Source organism: Rhinopithecus roxellana, chromosome 11 (genome assembly GCF_007565055.1).
Source record: "Rhinopithecus roxellana isolate Shanxi Qingling chromosome 11, ASM756505v1, whole genome shotgun sequence".
NCBI classification, from domain to species: domain Eukaryota; kingdom Metazoa; phylum Chordata; class Mammalia; order Primates; family Cercopithecidae; genus Rhinopithecus; species Rhinopithecus roxellana.
Window position 1 is genome coordinate 2,360,357 of NC_044559.1, and position 22,174 is coordinate 2,382,530.

At 51.1% G+C, this 22,174-nt stretch overlaps 1 protein-coding gene across 3 annotated transcripts in view; it reads left to right on the top strand.

Moving 5' to 3' along the window:
* Nucleotides 1-8,067: 8,067 nt before the first annotated feature.
* Nucleotides 8,068-22,174, top strand: part of OGDHL (oxoglutarate dehydrogenase like) — a 28,593-nt gene continuing 14,486 nt past the window's right edge. The window contains exons 1-8 of one of the 3 annotated variants that reach the window (XM_010382838.2): nucleotides 8,068-8,137; nucleotides 11,883-12,087; nucleotides 13,847-14,017; nucleotides 18,031-18,133; nucleotides 18,534-18,649; nucleotides 18,801-18,955; nucleotides 19,802-19,948; nucleotides 20,968-21,058. In XM_010382838.2, coding sequence (XP_010381140.1) covers nucleotides 11,884-12,087; nucleotides 13,847-14,017; nucleotides 18,031-18,133; nucleotides 18,534-18,649; nucleotides 18,801-18,955; nucleotides 19,802-19,948; nucleotides 20,968-21,058 — 987 coding nt within the window. In that variant the 5' untranslated portion in view covers nucleotides 8,068-8,137; nucleotide 11,883. Of the gene's footprint in view, nucleotides 8,138-8,181; nucleotides 8,408-11,882; nucleotides 12,088-13,846; nucleotides 14,018-18,030; nucleotides 18,134-18,533; nucleotides 18,650-18,800; nucleotides 18,956-19,801; nucleotides 19,949-20,967; nucleotides 21,059-22,174 lie in introns of those variants that run through there. The other 2 variants (XM_010382839.2, XM_010382837.2) reach the window with 2 other exon arrangements.

Consider the following 22,174-nt stretch of genomic DNA (forward strand, 5'->3'; position numbering starts at 1 on the left):
TAAGAGACCTTAACTTCTGTCTGATTTGTTAACCATGTCAGTGTTCTTTCTTTTGTTTTATTCTTTGGTCTGTCTTCTCTGCCTCTTCAGAGCTGAGGGTTCTCCCTGCACCTGTCGGAAGTCATCTGTACTCTGAAACCACTGTGAAGGCAGGGACTGCTTACGTCTCTCTCCAGCAAGATCAGGTTAGTTCTCCAAGGGTAGTGAGGAAACAATTCTCTTGACCTCAAATAAATATTAAGGCCCAGCCCTGCATAAGGTGAGGCCTCCTAGGAGGTGGTAACTGTGCCCCACAGAGGCCGGGGGACTGGGGCACACCTTCAGGGGCCCATAAGACACCCTTGACTCTTCTTCCCTTACTACCCAAAGCTAATCTGTCCCAGCCCAACTGACCCTGCCTGTGTAATGCTCTGCGTGGGTCCCTCCTTCCTAGGCCTCACTGGTAAAACCTCCATTCACTGGGGTGTTTATGGGAGCTCACCAGTTCCCCAACCAGCCTCCACAATGACCTTTCTTTTCCTTCCTTTCTCCTTTCCTTTCCTTTTTTTTCTTTTCTCCTTTCTCTCTTTTCCCTCCCTTCCTCCCTCTGTCTCCCTTTCTCTCTCCCCTCCTTTTTTCCCCCCTTTCTCCCCTTCTTTCTTTCCCAGGCTGCAGTGCAGTGCCGAGATTTAGGCTCACTACAACCTCCACCTCCCAGATTCAAGCAATTCTCCTGCCCCAGCCTCCAGAATAGCTGGGATTACAGGCACTCACCACCACGCCTGGCTTTTTTTTTTTTTTTTTTTTTTTTTTTTTTTTTGAGACAGAGTCTCGCTCTATTGTCCAGGCTGGAGTGCAGTGGCATGATCTCAGCTCACTGCAACCTCTGCCTTCCAGGTTCAAGCAGTTCTCCTGCCTCAGCCTCCTGAGTAGCTGGGATTACAGGGGCAAGCCACCACACCCGGCTAATATTTTATTTTAGTAGAGACGAGATTTTACTCTATTGGCCAGGCTAGTTTCAAATTCCTGACCTCAAGTGATGCGCCCGCCTCAGCCTCTCAAAGTGCTAGGATTACAGGTGTGACCACTGTGCCTAGCCAGAATGACTTTTCTACAAAATCTGACTGCGTCCCCTGCTGAAACCCTGAAGAGGCCCTACAGCGGTTTGAGGACTGAAATGTCAGGTAGAACATCTGAGACACTTGGCTGGACCTGGCTATCTCCAAGCCCTGCCTTGGAGCACTTGATGCCGGCCGCAGAGAACCCCCTTCCCTCCACCCGGTCTCGCCAGACACCGCAGACCCTTGCTTGCCCTCCAGGCCTTGGTCCACAACACTCCCCTCACTCCATTATCCTTTCCCTCTCGCCCAGAGAGGGCGAGAAGGTCCAGGAAAGCCTCCCTGATGTATTTGCCTCAGAAGGGCAGGCGCAGGGGTCTCGACGCTTCAGGGGCCGCTGGCATCTTTCCCGGGCTTGCCGGGGAAGATTTCCTGCGGTGGGCGCGGGCCTGGCCTACAGGCTCAGCGTCAAGAACCGTTCGCGTCCGCCTCGCCTCGCACCTTCCCCAGCGGGCGCGGCCGCGGCAGGAGGTTGAGGAGCGGAGCCCAGGGCGGCCGCGCGGCTCTGGCCTCCTGGAGCGACGCGGACCGGGCAGGGAGCGAATGGGGAGGTCCCGCGCGTCTGGCCCCCTGCCAAGGTGCCTGCACCTAGCCCGCACGCAGCCCAGGCCCCACCACACCGGCTCTCGCAGCCCCTCCCCGCCGCCCTGGGACATGACCCCGCGTCTCCTCGCGCGACTTTTGTCTGCACTCGGACAGACACAGCCGGAAAAACTTGTTCAGCCCCGGGGAATCTCCGCCCCTCCGAGGGCCTCCCAGCGCCGGGTTTCAGAGACAGATGTCGGCTCCTCCCAGCTCCCAGTCCGGTGCGCAGGCGGCGGCGTGCGCTCGCCCTGGGTCGAGAGGGGGTGACCCGGGGTGCCTGGCCACGCGGGGTCCAAACCCGGAGTGGCGACTAAGGAGACGCAGAAAGAGGAGGTGTCCTGAGAGCCGGGCTAGACAGGCGTGGGCTCCCCGCCCCTTGGGGACTCCGCAGGAGGGCACCGCCCCGGCCAGGCCTGCTTAGAGAGGGGCTTTCCGCCGGGGCCAGGAGGGCTGGGGCGAGGGCCGGAGCATGCAGCCACCTGTGAGGGGACGGGCAGGGATGCGTGGCCCTCAGCCCGAGGGCAAGCGATGGCCTGGATGCTGTTTTCTGAGGTCCAAAATCTTGGCTGTGCTCCCCGGAGGGGGGCTTCGCTCCAGGAGGTGGGAGGCCTCAGTTGCTGCAGGGGAGGTGACAGCAGAGGTTTAAGGGGCTAAATTTGCTTTTGAATCCTGCCGCCTCCAAACGGAAACTCGAGTCCCTGCTGTCTCCATGTCCTGCCCCACCTGGACTGGTGGACTGGGGCTGGTGGAAAGGCCCGCTGTAATGGAGCTGGAGGACAGGATCAGATGGTTGCCTTAGGGGCTCCATCTTCCAGGGAGGAAAACCACGGGTATTCTGGAGGTTGGGGCCCAAAGGCCAAGGCTGGGAGCAGAAGAGGCCTGTGGGAGGCAGTGGTGGAGGCTCAGAGCTTGTCAGTGGGCCTCGGCAGTCTCATGGAGAAGCTGACCATCCGGGCCTAGGATCAAAACATGCTGTGTCAGAGGAGGCGCCTTCTGCACGTTAGGGCACCCACAGATGATTTTTAGTATGTTGCAGGTCTTGATCAACTTGATATTCTTAAGGTGGTAAAATTCCCCTTTCAAAGGTTTCTTTGTCAAATAATGAAATGTTCTAAAATTGCATGGTCGGTTGCACAACTCTGGATATGCTTAAAAAAGAATTGAATGATACATTTTATATGGGTGAATTGTATGGTATGTGAATTATATCTCCATAAAGCTGAACCCAGTAACAGACCCATACAAATGTGCTTAACTGATTTTTTGACAAAAGTGCAAAAGCAATTCAGTAGGGGAAGAACAGCCTTTCAACAAATGGTATTGGGGCAATGGGCTGTCCATAGGTGAAAAAAAGAATTTCAGCCTAAGTTTCACACTTTATACAAAAATTAAAGGATAATATACTAAAATGCAAAATGTAAAACAATAAAACTTTTAGAAAAATGGGAGAAAATCTTCAGGATCTCGGGTGAGGTGAAAAAATCTCAGACTAAATACCAAAAACATGAGCCATAAAATGAAGATTGATACACTGGATTTCATCAGAACTGAAAATTTTTGCTCAATGCACAACCCTACTAAGAGGATGAACAGAGAAGCTACAGGCTGAGAGAAAATATTTGCAAATCATGTATCTGACAGTCTAGCATCTAGAATATGCAAAGAGCTCGCAGACTCAACAGTAAGAAAAAAAAAGTGCGATCCAATTAGAAAAGGGCTAAAAGACATAAAGAGACATTTTTCCAAAGAGGATATACAGATTACAAACACACACATGAAAAGATGTTCATTAGCCATCAGGGAAATGCAAATTAAAACCACAATGCGATATCATGACATACCTGTCAGGATGGGTAACACACAACACCAAATGCTGGTGAGGATGCAGAGAAACTGTGTCACCTACACATTGTTGATGGGACTGTGAAATGGCACATCTACTCTGGAAAAGAGCAGAAGTTTTTTTAAAAAATGAAACATGCAACTACCATATGCCCAGCAATTGCACTCCAAGGCATTTACCCCAGAGAAATGAAGACTTATGTTCACACAAAAATCTGAACATAAATGTCCATAGTAGGTTTATTTGTAATAGCCAAAATCTGAACACAATCCAGATGCCCTTTATGAGTGAATAGTTAAACAAACTGTGGTACATCCATACCATGGAATACCACTCAGTAATAAAAAGAGACAAATGACTGATTCACACAACAACCTGCATGAATCTCCAAAGAAGTACAGTGAGTGAAAAAAAGCTAATCCAAAAAGGCTACCTACTCTATAATGCCACTTACATATAACATTACTGAATCCAAAATTATAGAGATGGAGAACTGATTAATGGTTTGGAGGGGTTAAGGAGGAGGTGAGGTGGGAGGGAAATAGGTGTGGCTATAGAAGGGCATTTTGAGGGATCCTTGTGGTGATAGAAATGTTTTATACAGTAGTTTGTCCTTATCCTGAGGGGATACGTTCCAAGGCCCCCATGGATGCCCAAGTCCTCATATAGTATCAAACCCTATGTATACCCTATTTTTTCCTATACATACCTATGATAATTTTTTTTTTTTTTTTGAGATGGAGTCTCACTCTGTTGCCCAGGCTGAAGTGCAGTGGCACTGCTCACTGCAACCTCCACCTCCCAGGTTCAAGTGATTCTCCTGCCTCAGCCTCCCAAGTAACTGGGATTACAGGCACCTGCTACCACGCCCAGCTAATTTTTTGTATATTTAATAGAGATGGGATTTCACTGTGTTGGCCAGGCTGGTCTCAAACTCCTGACTTCAGGTGATCCACTTGCTTTGGCCTCCCAAAGTGCTGGGATTACAGGTGTGAGCCACTGTGCCCAGCCCATACCGATGATAAAGTTTAATTTATAAATTAGGCACAGTAAGAGATTAACAACAATAAGTAAGAATATAAAAGAACAATTATAATAACATACTATAATCAAAGCTATGAGAATGTGGCCAAAGCATTTATAAACAAAGTTAAGACAAGTGACAGACTGGGAGAAATGTTTGCAACATTTACAACCTACAAAATATTCTTATTCAGAATAGGTACAGAGTTTATGTGAATTCAAGCAAAACATAAACAACCTGATAGAAAAATGGACAAAGTCTATCAATAGGCATTTATAGAAAAAGAATACAAAATAAGAAACATATAAAAAGATTTTCAGTTCATGCCTGTAGTCCCAGCACTTTGAGAGGACAAGGTGGGCAGATCACTTGAGGTCAGGAGTTCAAGACCAGCCTAGCCAACATGGTGAAACCCTGTCTCTACTAAAAATACAAAAATTAGCCAGGTGTGGTAGTGTGTGCCTGTAATCCCAGCTACTCAGGAAGCTGAGGCAGGAGAATCGCTTGAATCCAGGAGGCAGAGTTTGCAGTGAGCCAAGATCACACCATTGCATTCCAGCCTGGGTGACAGAGCGAGACTCCATCTCAAAAAAAAAAAAAAAAAAAGAGAGAGATTTTAAAATTCACTTATCAGTTTTATGCAAACTAAAACAAAATGTGATTTTTCACCTATCAGATTGGCATAAATTAAAGAAAACTGATAATAAATCTTGGCAAGAATGTAAGGGAGTGGGGACTCATAAAACGCTAATGAGGAAATATTCAGTGGAATGGTCTTAGTAGATATTTATTATACATATTAAATTCTAAAGCATATATATCTTTTGACTCATTGTTAAACTTAATTTAGAAATCAGGCTGGGTGTGGTGGCTCACGCCTATAGTCCCAGCACTTTGGGAGGCCAAGGCGGGGGGATCACGAGCTCAGGAGTTCAAGACCAGCCTGGGAACATGGTGAAACTCCATCTCCACTAAAAGTATAAAAATTAGCCAGGCATGGTGGTGGGAGCCTGTAATCCCAGCTACTCAAGAGGCTGAGGCAGAGCAATTGCTTGAACCTGGGAGGTGGAGGTTGCAGTGAGCCGAGATCCAGCCACTGCACTCTAGTCTTGGTGACAGAGCAAGACGCCGTCTTGGGAAAAAAAAAAAAAAAAAAAAGAAATCAATGTTACCATAGTAGTTTCGCATGCACTAAAGGGAATATAGAGGAGGACCCTTTTCTCCTTTCTTTCTGTAAATGTCAAAAGAAGTGGAAATGTTCAGTCAGTGGGAGAGAAGTGACATACAGTCACCATACATCCCTACAATGAATACAACATACCCATGAAAAAGAATGAGGTGATCCTACACATATTGAGTTCAAAATAAAAATCTTCAAGACAAGGGAAAAAAAGAAACAAGTTGTGGAACTGTATTCTAGTGTGATCTATTTCGTGTTTTTATGTGTATGTTTGTGCAAGCAATATGGATATAAATACATAAACAGTTTTGTAAACATGTTTGCCAAACTGGCCAGTAGTTATCTCTGGAGGGAAAAAAAAGAGGTGAGGTTGGGGCAGGTGGAAGGGGGCCTTTCACATTTTGTTCTGTATCCTTCTGTATCATTTATGTACAGCTAGAATAAATAAAAACTTGCATGTTCATACACACACACAAACACACACACACACGCCACAGGGATAGGAAAAAAAGAAAAGTGTCTGTTTCTGAAGATCTCTGCAAAGCCTACAGCCACTGCCGCTAATCCTCTCAGGCTTCTGAGAATGACAGCCACCCTCATGGGAGTGTTGATTGCCCCAAATGTTTGCTTTAATCAATGCAATTAGCAGATCATCAATTAGGCTAGAAGGCTGAAAGGCTCGAAGCCTTTTGATTTGCAAGAGCCTTGTTCCTGCCTGCTGCTCTGTGTCGGGTTTTCCATCTTTCTTAATTGGTGACTCTGACTTGTAAACTTTTCCACTATTCTCCCAAACTGCATCGTCTCCTTTTCCCTAGCTCGCTGAAAAGTTTCACTGTGCCCATCACTAAAGCCAGACCACCTGTGAGTTATCTATGTCTCCACCCTCATATCTGGTCAACCACTAAACCCTCTGGAACTGATCCCCAGAAGTCTCCCAAATCTGGCTACCTTACTCCATCTCTACTGTAAGCATATAACTGCCTCTTACCTGGAATTTGAATTTTGAACATCAGAAGAGCCTTGAAGAGACAGTTCCTCTATGGCTCAGCACTGCTTCCTGAAGTAAATTTTTCAGCTTTCCTCTGATTCTGTGAGTTGCCTTGTATACAATCTTCTTATCAACTCGTTTTTGGCTGAAGCTAGCCAAGTCATTTTTGGTGCTTGTGTCCAAAGAATACCCAATGAACCCTGCCCTTCTGCACCAGATAAAATTTTACTCATCCTTCAGGAACCAAGTCAAGTGTCCGTTTACTCACTCATTCATTCACTCAACAAATATTTACTGAAAAATACCATGAGCTAGTGCTGTGCTAAGTGCTGAAGATTCTTGACCACATGAACCCCTAACTATCTCCAAATAAAGAACTTCTGGGAGATTTCAGGTGCAGAAGTTAGTTGTATTCCTTTCTTCGTGGCACTCTGTCAGCATTGATCTGGGTAATTGATTAATTACCTCATATCCACATTCCCCATCCTCCTCCCCCGACAAGCAACCATATTAATTGGTTTGATATGTATTTGAATGTATTATTGTGAAATGCATACTGTAATTTTGAGATTAAAATTCAAGAGTGCAATAATCCAGGAGAGAGTTGATGGCAACTTGAACCACAGGTGTGTTAGCTTCCTATACAAGAAATCCCTGCATTTAAATGAGAACAAAACCCAACAGAAAGCTGAAAAAAATACAACAGAAAACCCCAAACTAACAAACAACGTAAGATGCAAATCGCTAATAACGAGAGAAATGCAGATTAAAACAATAATAGCACATTGCATCTGGTATTTTGATAATAATTAGAAAGCTGATCTCTATCCCAGAGAAAGTTCCACGCAGGATCCTAAGGGAATGTGTATGAGGAAGTTCATTGCAGCCTTGTTTGTGGCCACGGGGTGGTGAGGACAGCCTGGGTCACCATCACTGGGAGGATGAATGGGTAAAACGTGTATCAGATTTGGGGTAAGCACTTTTCACGCATTATCTCATCTTTCTTTCAAAACATCCCTAAGACAGTGGAACTTTTCATAGTATTCCCATTTTACAGACGACAAAACAAAACCTATCCTCTCCTACACACAAAGGCTGCTTGTCCTTTGGTACATTCGTCCTAGTTTTAGAACGAACACACAGGGTTCAGGGCCTCAGCCCCATCCTGCTGTCTCAGAGGGGCGTCCCCCTTTCGGCCGTGGGCGACCTCGGGCCTGGGCCGCCAGCACCGCGGACAGCGCCAGGCGCAGGGCGGGGCGACCATGGAGACGTCACGACGTGCGGAGTCTGAGGGGCGCGCGCCCGTGGGCGGCTGCGTCACGTGCTCCAGGTAATTGGCACAGTGCGCGCGCACCCCTTCCGCGCAGCCCCCTGACCTGTAGCCTCCGGACCTGGCTGCAGCGTGGACCCCGCCCGCCCGGTGAGCGCGGCGACCCGCCCCTTCCCGTTCCCAGGGCCGCTGCTTCTCCTGCCGTTCTGGGGACGGGCGCCGCAACGCCTCTCTCCCGGGTCCTGGGGCGCCGCTGCCCGCAGTCCTGAGCCTGGCCCGGCCGGGGGGAGGGGGAGGAGGAACAGACCGTGACCTTGGCTCCGCCCTTGACTGGCTGCGGCCTCCCCCGGGACCCCCAGCCCATCGCGCGCGTACCACCCGGTTAGTCCAGGGTCCTGCGCAGAGGAGCGGGCGCTCGCGGTGGGTTTCTTCAGCCCAGGGACTGCCGACTGCTCCGCGCCTTCTGTGGCCGGGGGGGGGGGGGGGGGGGGGGGGGGGGGGGGGGGGGGGGGGGCGGGGGGGGCCCGGGGCTGCGAGAGCTATGCAGGGGATGGGGAGGGGCAGCGCCGTGCGCCTGGCGGGACCCGTAGGCAGCTTCAGACTTCCAAGGACCCTAATAGACGGTTTTAACCGCGGTCTCCGATCACAGATGAGAAAACTGAGTCCCGAGAAAGGGCGGCATGGCCTAAGGTCGCTGCTAGCATGGAAAGTGCTTCTTCTGCCCCTAGGGAGTTGTGGGAGGGTGACGGGGTAATCCCGAGGCCACAGCAGGCTGCAGTACGCATTCGCCCAACCGGAGAGACCCCTTTGACGCCCCTGGGCCGCCTGGCTCAAGCAGGCGCTAGCATCCCCTTCCCAGTGTCTTGGAACAGGCCCCATCTAATTAGAGTTGCGGTTTGTTGCTGAGCAAAGCTCATCCGCTTCTCAGAAAGTGGGGTCAGAGTAGATCTGCTGCTGAGGGAATCCAGGGTCTGCTGCTGCCCAGCTTGGAGGGCCCTCTGGGGAGAACCCTTCCTGGCCTCTGTTTACTGATCTCTGCAATGGGTGCATTAGGGAAGAGTCCTCACTAGGGCACCCCAGACAGGGTCATGTGTAGGGGAGTCTTAGTGGGCATGGTGTCGGCAGTTTTCTGGGGTTGGGTTGAGGTTCTGAGATTGGGTTGGAGATGCTGTGTGACCGTGTCTTCAAGAGAAGAGATCCCCAAGAGATACCCAGGGCGACTCTGCTGGAGTCTGGACTCGGCAGGGGGTTGCACAGGGTACCTGACTCTCACTCCTTGCTGCTGTCTTTGACTGTATGGGCAGGAACTAGCAGGGCTGGCTTGGGCTCTGGCTCTAGATACTGAGCCCTCATGCCCTGCTGGGATGCAGGTGGGGGTGAGTGGCAGGCTGCCCTCCTGCCAGGCTGGGTCAAGGCCACAGCAGTGTCCAGTGGCCAACCCAGACTGTTTAGTGTTTATAAAACACAGTGTTCCTGCACCGGGCCATTCTGGACACAGCCAGACTTTGTCCCTATCTGGCCCAAACTGCCCCATTCTCCTGTGGGGGTGGGAGTGGGAGTGGGGCTGGCAGAGGGAGCAGCTCTGACTCAGCTGATGGGAATTGCATCGCTAGGAGAAATCTGGCTTACATCTTGACTGCAGTAATCAGGGCACAGTCCCTGGAACCACACACAGCCCTGTCACTCTCTAGCTTAGCCTCTTGCACCTCAGTTTCTCTGTTTATAAAGTGAAACTGATCTGAGTGCTCACCCCATAGGATGTTGAGAAGGATTAAATGAGCACAGTATCTGTCCCAGAATCAGTGCTCCTGATGGTGCCTATTATGTTTTTTCCCATGACGATGGTCTTAATATCTAGTTTCCTTGCCATAGACTGGGGATGATAGAGCGTCCTGGGTTGTTGGAGTCTTTTGATGCTCCAGAAGACTCTCCCTGATGCTTCAGGAGCTCCTGGGCCCAGTGGCCAGCTGGGCTGGCACAGACTTCTGTTTGCCCAGTCCTCTGGGATGGTCAGAGGCGGAACAGGAGTTGGAACCCTGGCTGCCTGACCCCAGAGCTCATGCCTGGCGCTTGGAGAGGTCCTGCTTCCAGAGGAGCCGTCCCTGAGTGCCCCGCACTCTAGGGCTTGGCATCACTGGCTGGTGGGCTGGGCCACATGGCCCGAAGCCTCAGGGGCTGAGGATGTGGGAGGGAAACTTAAGGCACTCAGAGGCTCCCAAGCTCACCTCCCTCCTCCCTGCAGTGGAATCTTTTTTGTTTTGAAATTTTTCTCTGTTCAGGCTTGCTGCTGGTTGCCCCAGGAGCCTGTCCTCCCTCCATCAAGGTGACATTACGCCTTTCCTCTGGCTTATGTGAGTTAGAGGGAGGGCTGTGCCCTGCCCTCTGGTGAGGCCTGACCTTTTATGGAAAGTCCAGCCAGTGAGTTCCTGGTGACGTGGTTGAGCTGATGGCAGGGGTGAGGCAGAAGGGTGCAACAGGTGGCCTGTTGGCTGAGCACACCTGACCAGGAGCATTGGCTCAGGGCCTGGCCTGGGCAGTACTTGGGAGCCAGTTATACCCCAGAATGCACATTTTCTGGAGCCTGAGCTGTCCAGGGATAGGGGACTCCTGCGTGGGTGACCCCTGGTGGGGTGGTTCTTGCACCCAGCTTACAAGCTGGGCAGTCTGGGCAGGAGGGCATTAGCTGGTGTTGACGGGGAGCTCTGTCCAGGCAGTGGCTGTGCTGGAGCAGAGGAGGGGGTTCTGCTCAAAGTTGGGTGGGGAACAGAGGTCCCACTTTACACATCATGTGTAGGATGAAGTGGCAGGGGTGATCTGGGACCTCAGCGGGCCCTATCAACCCCTAACCTGCCTGGATAGGGAGAGTTGGGGGTTCTTCAGGATTGGCAGAGGCTCTTAGAACTCTTACCCTCTGAGGAATGGAGAAAGCACCCATCGCTGAAAGCCCAAGATTTAGGTATTTACCCTGGGAAGGCACAGGTGACAGAGTGAGGTGAGATGAGCTGCAGGGCCTGGTTCCCCCTGGCCTGGGTGGGTTTCCAGTCTGTAGCTGCCTGGGCTGTTAGCTGTCTTGAGTGGCACTGGTCCTGGGTGTAAGCTCTCAGGGTGTCCAGAGTATGGGAGCCAGGGAGGGCAGCTCCAGTCCAAGGGCTGTGCTGGGCCCGGGGCCTGCCTTCCATTCTACTCTTCATGCCCCTCCAGACCTTAGCCCTTCCTACAGTGAAGTGGGGCCATTGTTGGGCCTGGTGTCACCATCCTTCTGGCTGGGCCTGGGAGAGAGGGCACTCTGGGCCAGGATCGCAGTCACAGGGAGTCACTGGTCACTTTTGGTCTCTATGACTAGAGCCACAGACCTCCTGAGATACTGTGTCTCTATCATCCCCTGACACCTGTGCTCATTGAATGTTTTTGTCCCTGCTTTTTCCTGACCATGCATGACACACCTGGCCCCTGGAGGACTCCCTGCCCTGGTTCTAGGGTGGTGGGCCTGTGACCCACTCCTTCTTGGTGGTACTCCCTGCACCTGCCCTGTGGCTCTCTGAGTGGGCTCCAGGACCTAGGTTGCGTGCTCCCTGAGGCAGGGCATGGGTTCATGTCTCTGCACAGGCTTTGGGGGCTATCAGGGAAGGAGTGTGGTCTGGATGTATGGGGCACAGCAGTGCTGGGGCTCAGGGCTGTTCGATAGCTGTTATGGAGTTTACTGAGCTGGGGGCTCCCACCAGACAGTAAGCCCAGGGAGCTGGGAGAGTGTCACATTCCCAGTCTCATCACTGCCTAGCCTGGCACCATCTGCCCAGTGGGATTGACAATTGCTGATGAGCGGACAGTGGCTTGGTAGAGCCTGTTCCTGTCTTGGTCCTGTCGTTTATGCCTCTCCTTCATTGCCTGTGTCCAGAATGAATCAGCTGAGGCTGTTGCCGTCCCGTCTTGGGGCACAGGCTGCGAGGCTTCTGGCCGCACATGAAGTCCCAGTGTTTGGCTGGCGCAGCAGGTCCTCTGGGCCACCGGCCACCTTCCCAAGCAGCAAAGGTGGAGGCAGCTCCAGTTACATGGAGGAGATGTACTTCGCCTGGTTGGAAAACCCCCGGAGTGTCCACAAGGTCAGCACCCCCACCCTGCCCTGGGCCACTGCAAGGGAGGGAAGCCCCCAGGGGCCAGGCTGTGGCAGGGCAGTGGGGAGAAGCAGCTTGCTTGCTGTGTGATCCTGGGCAGGTTTCTTTGTCTCTTAGGTCCTCAGTCATCAAAGCCTGTTGCTTTCCAGTTGCTGGATCAGGCAGTGGGCGGTGGTTTTGATGGAGAGGCCCTGGCCATGCCCTGCTCTGCCACACCTGAGCCCTGCCGTGCCCCTTTTTCATGCTCTGCTGTCTCCATATGCCCCCTTGTATGTAATTAGGGACATACATGTTTGTATATGTATTGATCGGATAAGATAAACGCTTGCTGATGGTAAAGAAAAAATTAAATCAGATGGGAGGATGAAAAGTGAAGTTGCTCTCTGACACCTTCACCTGTAGTGGAAAGCAGTGCAGTCACATATAGCCAGAAGGTATAAGAAGTTACATAGTCAGAAAGCTCCCTCCTAATCTAGCCTCGTCTGCTCAGTTCCTGCTGTCCTCCAACTTAGTGTCCTCTATATCCTTTCAAAGACTTGGCATTAGGTAAACTTACTGCAAATGTTAACTCTGGATTTGTCTCCCTTTATGCAAAAGTAACCTGTAACACATACTATTTTGCTCCCTGCTGTTTCGCTTGGTGATGTATCTCCAAGATCTTTCCACATCAGTACATAAAGAGCCTCATTGTTCACTCTGTCCAGCTGTGTAGTATTCCATTGCATGTATGTTCCACCCCTATTCCTGCTGACAGACATCTGGTTCATTTCTAGTCTCTGGCTGTGGCAAACAGTGCTGCAGTGCGTCATCTTACACCTTCATCATCTTGCACCTGCACAACCATCTATAGGATAAATTCCCCAAAGTGGAATAGTTGGGTCCAGGAGTGGCTGTGTGTGTAATTTTTTGTTTTTCTTTTTTTTTTTTTTCTGAGACGGAGTCTTACTCTGTCGCCCAGGCTGGAGTGCAGTGGCACAATCTCGGCTCACTGCAAGCTCCGCCTGCCAGGTTCATGCCATTCTCTTGCCTCAGCCTCCTGAGTAGCTGGGACTACAGGCGCCCGCCACTGTACCTGGCTAATTTTTTGTATTTTTAGTAGAGATGGGATTTCGCTGTGTTAACCAGGATGGTCTCGATCTCCTGACCTTGTGATCCACCCAGCTTGGCCTCCCAAAGTGCTGAGATTACAGGCGTGAGCCACCGCTCCTGGCCTGTGTGTGTAATTTTAATGGGTATTGCCAAGTTGCTTTCCATGGGGATTGTACTAACTGAGCCTCCCACCAGTGCCGTATGGGAGTGCACGGAAGACAGCGCTTTTACATTGTTCTTCTGGAAAACACATGCAAATGCCTGTATGTGTTCACATCTGCTTTTTGCTTCTACACAGAGAGTAGCAGCCATACGTCCTCTTCTGCTTCGTTCACTTTAAAACATATCTTGGCAATATTCCATATCCACAATACCGAATGTACCTTTTTAAAAAAGACTATGTAATCTTCCACATTCTAAATGTAAAATCATTGTTTAGCCAGTTTTCTATGGATAGCCATGTAGGTTGTTTTCACATTGTCATTTTTATAAACAGTTCTGCAGGGAACATCCTTGTATGTACATCTAGGCACCCTGGGAAGACCCTGAGAGCTGTGGTCCTCAAGGAAGACCTGACACTCCCTGGGGCCCCAGCCTGGTCCACCCCGGCTCTTCCCAGGCCCTGACCTGGCTGCGTTCTTACTTCTGCCCTGCCTAGTCCTGGGACAACTTCTTCCGGAAAGCCAGTGAGGAAGCCTCTTCTGGCTCTGCTCAGCCACGGCCCCCTTCTGTTGTCCGTGAGAGCAGGTCTGCAGTCTCAAGCCGGACCAAGACCAGCAAGTTAGTGGAGGACCACCTGGCCGTGCAGTCCCTGATCCGGGCCTACCAGGTGAGGGGCAACTGAGGCACAGCCTGGGAGGCTGCACTGGCTCGTGGGGTGTGGCCAGGCACTGAGGGGAAGGGATCTCAGCTCCAACATCATCTCCCCAGAGAGCCCTTCCCCTTGTCCTCTACTGAGCGGCACCCACTTCTCTAGCCAGTCTTTGCCACATCACCATTCAGAGCACTTACCACCTGCTTGAATTTTTTTTGTGCATACTGACTTGTGTGCTTGTGGTCTGTCCCTTGCACACACCATGCCCCAAGTACGTGGAGGAGCACTTAGTAAGGGATCAGTTCCAGAGCCTGTTGAATGAGGGGTGAGTAGATTAACCCTTGTTAATTATGTTTTCTCCTCTAGAATGGGCATCCCAAGAGCACAGGGACTGATAGAGCAGGTGCCTAATTCATGTTTATGGAATGAATGGTTCAGTAAACAATTCCCCACCAGTTGCTCCTCCTGGAGACTTAGGCTCTCTCAGGCTGGGCCTCTGCTCTGTCAGAGTCCCAGTGATGGTCTGTGTTTTTGGTCTTCATCGGACAGGACTAATTGGAGGACTGCTGTGGCGTTCAGGCCATAACAAGCATAATCATTTGGAATATCTCTGGAAACTGCTGGTAGGAGGTATTCCGTCAGGGAAATGTGAGGCAGAAGCAAGCCACTGCAAGGCTAGGGTAAAGGGGGGCATTAGCAAATGGAAATGATGCTTTGCTTCTGAATGAGGTGCCCAGTGTGTGGGATGGAATGGAGTTCCCCGTACACCACCCACCTGGGGATGAAAGAGGGAAGGTGTGCAGGGTTGGGCTCCCTTGCTGGCCTGAGGACCCATCAACTGTGGGCCACCTGGGAGCAAACAGCAGCTAGTTGTATTGTGCCTTTCCTGGCTGGCTGAAGGAAGCAGTGATCTAACCCTTGACTTCAAAAATGAAGAACAAAGATGTAAAACTGTGTATTAAATACAGGGAAATGTTCAGGGTGCTGCCCGAGAGCCTTATCTTCTAAGCACAGGTCTCAGCCCTTCAGTAGCTCTTTGTTCTTTGATTAACCAAGACAAGGCATTAGTTTTCCTGGCAGGGTGGCCTCTGGATTCAGGTGTGTTACTCTCTTGTGCCTGGTGTTGATGAACTCCCACTAGAAGGGCTGCAGCCCCTTACAGGCCAGTAGCAGGCACAGCTCTGGTTAGAATCACCTGCACACTGTACTGAAAAAACCACTGTATTGTTACAGGCATTTTTAAACATATAAAAGGCAGAAGGATAGTGTGGTGAGCTCACAACCCATCAGTCATGACCAGCCTCGTATCCTCAATTTCTCCCTTAGCCTCCGCTCACTGCTGGATTATTTTGAGGCAGATCCCAGATACAGCATTTCATTCATTGAACATTTCAGTATGTATGTCTAGAGAAAAGGACTCCTTAAAAAATGTGCCATGATACCATTATCACATCTAAACATAATAATGCTTAATATGAAATATGCAGTTGATATTTGTGTTTGCCTTTTGTCCTGTGCTTTCTTTTTTTCTTTCTTTTTTTTTTTTTTAGACGGAGTTTTACTCTGTCACCCAGGCTGGAGTGCAGTGGTGCGATCCTGACTCACTGCAACCTCTGCCCCACGCGTTCAAGTGATTCTCCTGCCTCAGCCTCCTGAGTAGCTAGGATTACAGGTGCTTGCCACCACACCTGGCTAATTTTTGTGTTTTTAGTGGAGATGGGGTTTCACCATGTTGGCCAGGCTGGTCTTGAATTCCTGACCTCAAGTGATCTGCCCGCCTCGGCCTCCCAAAGTGCTGGGATTACAGGCGTGAGCCATTGTGCCCAGCCTGTGCTTTCTTTTTACTGCTTGTTTGAAGCAGAATCCAGCTAAATCCACAGGTTGCAGTAGGCTGATGTGGCTCTTATGTCTCTTGTACTTTGCAGGTTCCTCTCTGTTTCTTTTTATGATGTGGAAAAACCAGGTGGTTTGTCCTGGAGGGTTTTCCCGAGTCTGGATTTTGCTGATGGCTTCCTCATGATGTCATTTCATCCATCCCATTGTCCCATGTAATTTCTGTACTTTGACAATTAGATCTAGAGGCTCGATCCCATAGACATTTGATTTTTTTTTTTCTTTTTCAAAGTCAGCTTCCTAGTGGTGATGGTGATGGCAGTTAGCAGCTGTGGATAGTGATTTCCTAGATCCTTTAACTCAATAGGGGTTGCAGAAATGGTAATATGCCAATTCTGTTTTCCCTTCTTTATAAACTGAAGTCCTGCTATCAGGAGAAACTTCCCTTTGTTAACTCTGTTTATCCTGAGGTGCAGATTGTGTAGGAAAGACAGGATCACTGCTTGATGTTTTTCTTTTATTCACTGATTTTCAAAATTATGAGGTGATTACCTAGCACACACCAGAAGTGACTAATGAAAGTTTATCTTCCTTTTTTGGATTCATATGAATACATGAGTGTAAGCATATTTGTTGAATTTCAATCTGCTGTAGATGTACTGTCCTTACAGTTGCTCAAAACCTCTTCTTATTCCCAGCACTCGTGGTGTTTGAACACTGCTTTGATGTCAGTGTAACAAGATGCTCCAAGCTGAGCTTGTACATTTCTGCCTATTCCAGAACTGTCCAGGTCTCTGGCTGTTTCCTGCTATTGGTTTGATCATTACTTCTGGGCCATTTCAGGAATCAGAGCCGGGAAAGGGTTTATACTGATGCTTCTAGCGTGCTGTACATGTGGGATTTGGGGTTTGTCCTTGACCCTGTCAATCTTATGGCACCATTGCCTTTTAGAGATGCCAAAAAGATGCCAGTACAATGGCTTGTTTGATTTCCCACAGCCCACATGCAACAATCTTAGAATAACAATTCTTTTTTTTTTTTTTTTTTTGAGATGGAGTTTCACCTTGTAGCCCAGGATAGAGTGCAATGGCACGACCTCAGCTCACTGCAGCCTCCACCTACCAAGTTCAAGCGATTCTCCTGCCTCATCCTCCCAAGTAGCTGGGATTACAGGCATGCACCGCCACACCCAGCTAACTTTGTATTTTTAGTAGAGATGGGGTTTCACCATGTTGGCCAGGCTGGTCTTGAGCTCCTGACCTCAGGTGATCCACCCACCTCAGCCTCCCAAAGTGCTAGGATTGCAGGCGTGAGCCACTGCGCCTGGCCAGCATAACAGTTCTAACACTATTACGACTGACTGGTAATAAAAAAGACTTTATGAATTTTTTTGTTTGTCTTTAGGGAATATTCCATTAGGCAGTTGGGATAGTTTCTCTCTGTGTATTTATGCCACTAAGTGGACATATTTATTCATTTGATTCATTTCACTTTCAATTTTTAAGACTTAATTTTGTTGTATAATAATTAAAATATTTACAAGGTTTGAAAGTCAAATCTTCAAAGCAAGATAAGTTCTTGCTTAAAACTCTGGCTTCTAGCCCTGCCTCTCTATCCTATTTTGTCGCCTCCCCTAGATGATAATTTGTTTTATGTTATTTTTTTTTTTATGATTTGCCCTTCTAATGCATATATTTATTTGTGTCTTCTCTTTCTTAGATAGTGGGTAGTTCACCATACACACTTTTCTAGAATTTGCTTTTTGGCTTAACAATATTTTTTGGAGACTACCTTGTAGTATCAGATGGGGATTTTCCTTCTTCCTTTTAATGGAAAATCCTGGAGTGCTCCACTGTGTGGATCACCCATATCCATGTGCCAGTCTCCTGCTGATGGACAGTGGGGAAGTTTCTAGAATTTCACTATTACTAATAGCACTGCAGTGAACACCTTCATGCATAGGTCTTTTTCCTGTTTTTGCCAGGTGCATGTACTTCTAAACCAGGTTGAGCTCCTTCCAGCTTACTGGCTATGGCTGGGTCTTCTAGGCAGCAGTGAAGTGGCTATGGGGCAGAGACATGGGGAAGCTTAACATTTGGAAATGGGAAGAGCGGGGCTGGGGCCCAGAGCCTCACCCTGGAGGAGGTCTGTCCAGCTGGGTCCCAGCCCCACCCTGCCCTTTTCCCTCCTCCCAGATCCGTGGTCACCATGTGGCCCAGCTGGACCCCTTGGGCATTCTGGATGCAGACCTGGACTCCTTTGTGCCCTCAGACTTGATCACAACCATTGATAAACTGGGTAAGACTGGGGACACTTCCTCAGGACAGCTATGGCAGTGCCGTGTGGGTGGCCCAGTAAGGGGCACATGGGCCCAGGGGACATCCTGATCCTTGGGAATTCATGGGGCCCAGGGAGCAGCCCACAGGGCCTCCTTTCCACCTTGCCTGTGTACTGCCTGTTGTTCCTGAGAAGGACACCTGCCTGCCACCTTCCTTAGCTTGTGTCCCATATGTTCAAGCCTGAGAGGCTTGTCCTCCCTGCCACCCTGGGCTCACTCTCACTTCTGCTCCCCAGGCTGGACCCAGAGGGAGGGCACTGGGGAGACTGGGAGGTCTGGTGAGACTGCAGGACTCCACCTGGGCCTGACCCCTCTCCCTCTACTCTGCTGCCTGGGGCTCGGCCATGCCTCCTTCTCCAGCCTTCTATGACCTGCAGGAGGCTGACCTTGATAAGGAGTTCCAGCTGCCGACGACCACCTTCATCGGGGGCTCTGAAAACACCCTCTCTCTGCGGGAGATCATTCGACGCCTGGAGGTGAGCACAGGCGGGTGTGTGGGGCGTGGCTGAAGCAGCTCGTCGGAGCTCGCCAGAGAACGGGAAGGCACTGCCTTTTTTGTTCCAGACAGCAGGGATGTTAGCCATCCCTCTTCCCCGCTCCTCATGGCGTCCCAATGTGTCTCCCCAGAACACTTACTGCCAGCACATTGGCCTGGAGTTCATGTTCATCAATGATGTGGAGCAGTGCCAGTGGATCCGGCAGAAGTTTGAGACCCCTGGTGTGATGCAGTTCTCCAGCGAGGAGAAGCGGACACTGCTGGCCCGGCTGGTGCGCTCCATGAGGTTGGCACCACCCGGAGGGCCAAGTGGCTGGAGGTCCTGCTCCAGGGCTTTATGAGACGTCGCACGCCCTGCCTAAGAGAGCAGGAGGGTACCACAGGGAGGCAGAACTGGATTGGCCTCACCACTGGCTGCAGGGAGGAGAGTTGGGACCAGGTGTTTAGGCAGTTTGGCCAAGAGCTGGCCCACGGCAGAGCAGGTCAGGTGGGCAGGGATGAGGCTCTAGGAGAATAAGACAGCAGGACACTGAGCAAGGCCAGAAGTGGCGGGAAGTGGCTGTGGGAACGTTTGGGCAGAAAGTTATCCCTGGTGTGGAATGAATGTGGCCGCATCACCTGTCTGCCCACTGGACTTTTCTGAAGCTGGGTCCCGCAGGGCTGCAGGGCTAGGGGAACACCTGACTCAGCGGCTGGATGCAAAGTGGATTCCTGAGCAGCGAGGTGTGACCTGGAGTTTGGATTAAGCTGGGTGGAGATCTTTGGGACTTGGCGAAGAGAGCCCTTGGAGTGTGGCAGGAGGGTAGTGGGCTAGGAGTGGGTGGGTGGTAGCCTGTGGGAGAAGCTTGGCTATGAGGAAGAGAGAGAGTGGCAGCTGGGAAAGGGTGTAGGCAGAGGCCTTTGGTTCAGCTGGGAAGATTCCCAGCCTCCCCTAACCCTGTGTTCCTTGCTGGGTGGGACAGGTGTGGTATCCATGGTGTGCCCTGGACCATTTGACAAAAGGAGGCTTTGTGACTTCCTCTGTCCTGGACATTCAGCTCTGAGCACTCATGAACAGTCCCTGTGAGCCCCAGTCCCATCCCTCTCCATCCCTTTCCCTCTCCTCTCCTCTCCCCATCCTCTCCCCAAGCAGGTTTGAAGACTTCCTGGCCCGGAAGTGGTCCTCAGAGAAGCGGTTTGGCCTGGAGGGCTGTGAAGTGATGATTCCTGCCCTCAAGACCATCATCGACAAATCCAGCGAGATGGGGATCGAGAATGTCATCTTGGGGATGCCACACAGGTGGGTCCCCCTCCCCGCTGGCATCTTGCCCATTCTCTTCCAGCCCAGGGGACAGAGGTGGGAGGGATGAGATGGAAATAGGAGCAGAGGTGTTGGTGGGACCTGGGGGAGAGGTGGGTTTTTGGACAGTTCTAAGTCCCTGGGCCTGGCCTTCTCATCACAGAAATTGCCAGGCACTCAGCCAGAGTCACCTGGGGCCGGGTACTAACCAGGTTATCAGGCACCCTCTCTCCCTGGCCATGTTGCTGCTGTCCCTAGCAAGGGTGAGATCTCAGAAAGGGGTGCAAAGTGCTTCTTGAGGTTCCTGTGAATAAGGAGAGGTGGAGGGGTTTCTTCCAGGGAAGGGAGGGCAGGGCCTGGGCAGTTGTTCCCAGGTTGTGTCTCCCACAGGCAGGTCTGTGGAGATGAGCCGAGGGTCTCTGACCTGGCTGCAAGCTGACTGCATGTTTCCCTTGACCTTGATGAAGATCTGGGAGGCTTGCTCAGCAGTGGGGCTTTACCTCTGAAGCTGGAGCCTGTGAGGAAGCAGGAGGGGGAGTGCAGCCTGGGGGGCGGAGACCTCTGTGGCTGGGGTCCTGCTGAGTGGGCGTGTGCACATGTGCAGAGTGGCCTGTGGGAAGGGCCCTGGGCCTTTCCTGTGACCAGGAAGCTGCTTGTGCTTGGGCTAGCCCAGGACCGCATCAGCATGAGGGCATCCAAATGCATGGTGCAGGGGTCCCCGTCTGTGGCTGGCCTGCCGGGAACTTGGGGTTTGTCATGGGGGGCCTGGGAATGCCTAGTGTCTGGTCAGAGGGTTAGGCAGAGCTGGCCTAGTGACCTGAGGCAGCAAGGAAACACAGGACCTCAGGCCTCGGGCCATTACAGCAGCAGGAGAGGATGGTGCCTGGTGATCGGGTGGCCTGAGGAGGGCTCTGGACATGAAGGGGCTGTATTAGGCCAGGCCAGGCCTCCACAGTGGGGGAGGGAACCCTGAGGCCTACGGGCTTTGCCAGGTGAGAGCCCGGCCCCTCTGGCTCCAGGGGCAGGCTGAACGTGCTGGCCAACGTGATCCGCAAGGACCTGGAGCAGATCTTCTGCCAGTTTGACCCCAAGCTGGAGGCGGCAGACGAGGTGGGTGCCACGCTCAGGTCCCGGCACCCTTGGAGAGCTGGGTATTTGGGAGGTGAACTGGGGAGGGGCTGGACTGGGAGCTTCCGGGCTGAGATAAACCTTGAGATGGATGCATGTGGAGAAGCCAGCGAGAGGCTGGGTGTTTGCCTGAGGCCCCTAAGGCTTTTGGGAGCAAGAGCTGCAGTCTGTGGTAGCTGGGAGGGCCCTTGGATAATCTGGGTCAACCTCCCTGTTTTGAGCTAGGGAATCTGAAGCCCAGAGACGCAAAGTCTTGCTGGAAGTTGGCTCAGTTCTGCTCATGTGGCTGTGCCTCCATGTCCAAAGTCCTGTCCATCAGCCAGGAATGACTCCCTTGCTCGTTTGTTTGCCCAACAGAGCCTTGGGTGGTGAGGATGGTTTTCTTTATCCATCGACCTGCTGAGGAAATGTTGTTCCTGTGCCCGCCCCCTCCCTGGGAGGCCTTGGCCAGGCCTTCAGCCCAGACTGCCTAGCCTCTTTCTTTCCTTTTCTTTTTGAGGCAGAGTTTTGCTCTTGTTGCCCAGACTGGAATGCAATGGTGCGATCTCGGCTCAATGCAACCTCTGCCTCCTGGGTTCAAGCGATTCTCCTGCCTCAGCTTTCCAAGTAGCTGGGATTACAGACACGTGCCAGCACGCCTGGCTAATTTTTGTATTTTTAGTAGAGATGGGGTTTCGTCATGTTGGTCAGGCTGGTCTTGAACTCCTGAACTTAGGTGATCTGCCTGCCTCGGCCTCCCAAAGTGCTGGGATTACAGGCATGGAGCCACCACTCCCGGCCAAGTGCCTAGCCTCTTTCAAAGTCCTGCCCATCTTCCCTTGCAGTAGCTCTGTGGGTCCTCTGGACAGTGAGCCTGTCACTCCCTCCTCTGTGTCCCTTTGCTGTCAGGACTGTCTCCTGCTGTCTCCAACCTGCTGCCTGTGTGTGTGTGCATGTGTGGACCCATACCTACTGGCTCCTAGCCTAGGTCTTTCTGACATCCTGTTCCTTTTGTTCTAGCACTTTCAGCCTTCTAAGCCTCAGTTTGCTCTTCTGTAAAACGGATAAAAGCGATGAGTCAAAGATGTGTGTATACTGGAAAACTTGGCCAAAGGATGT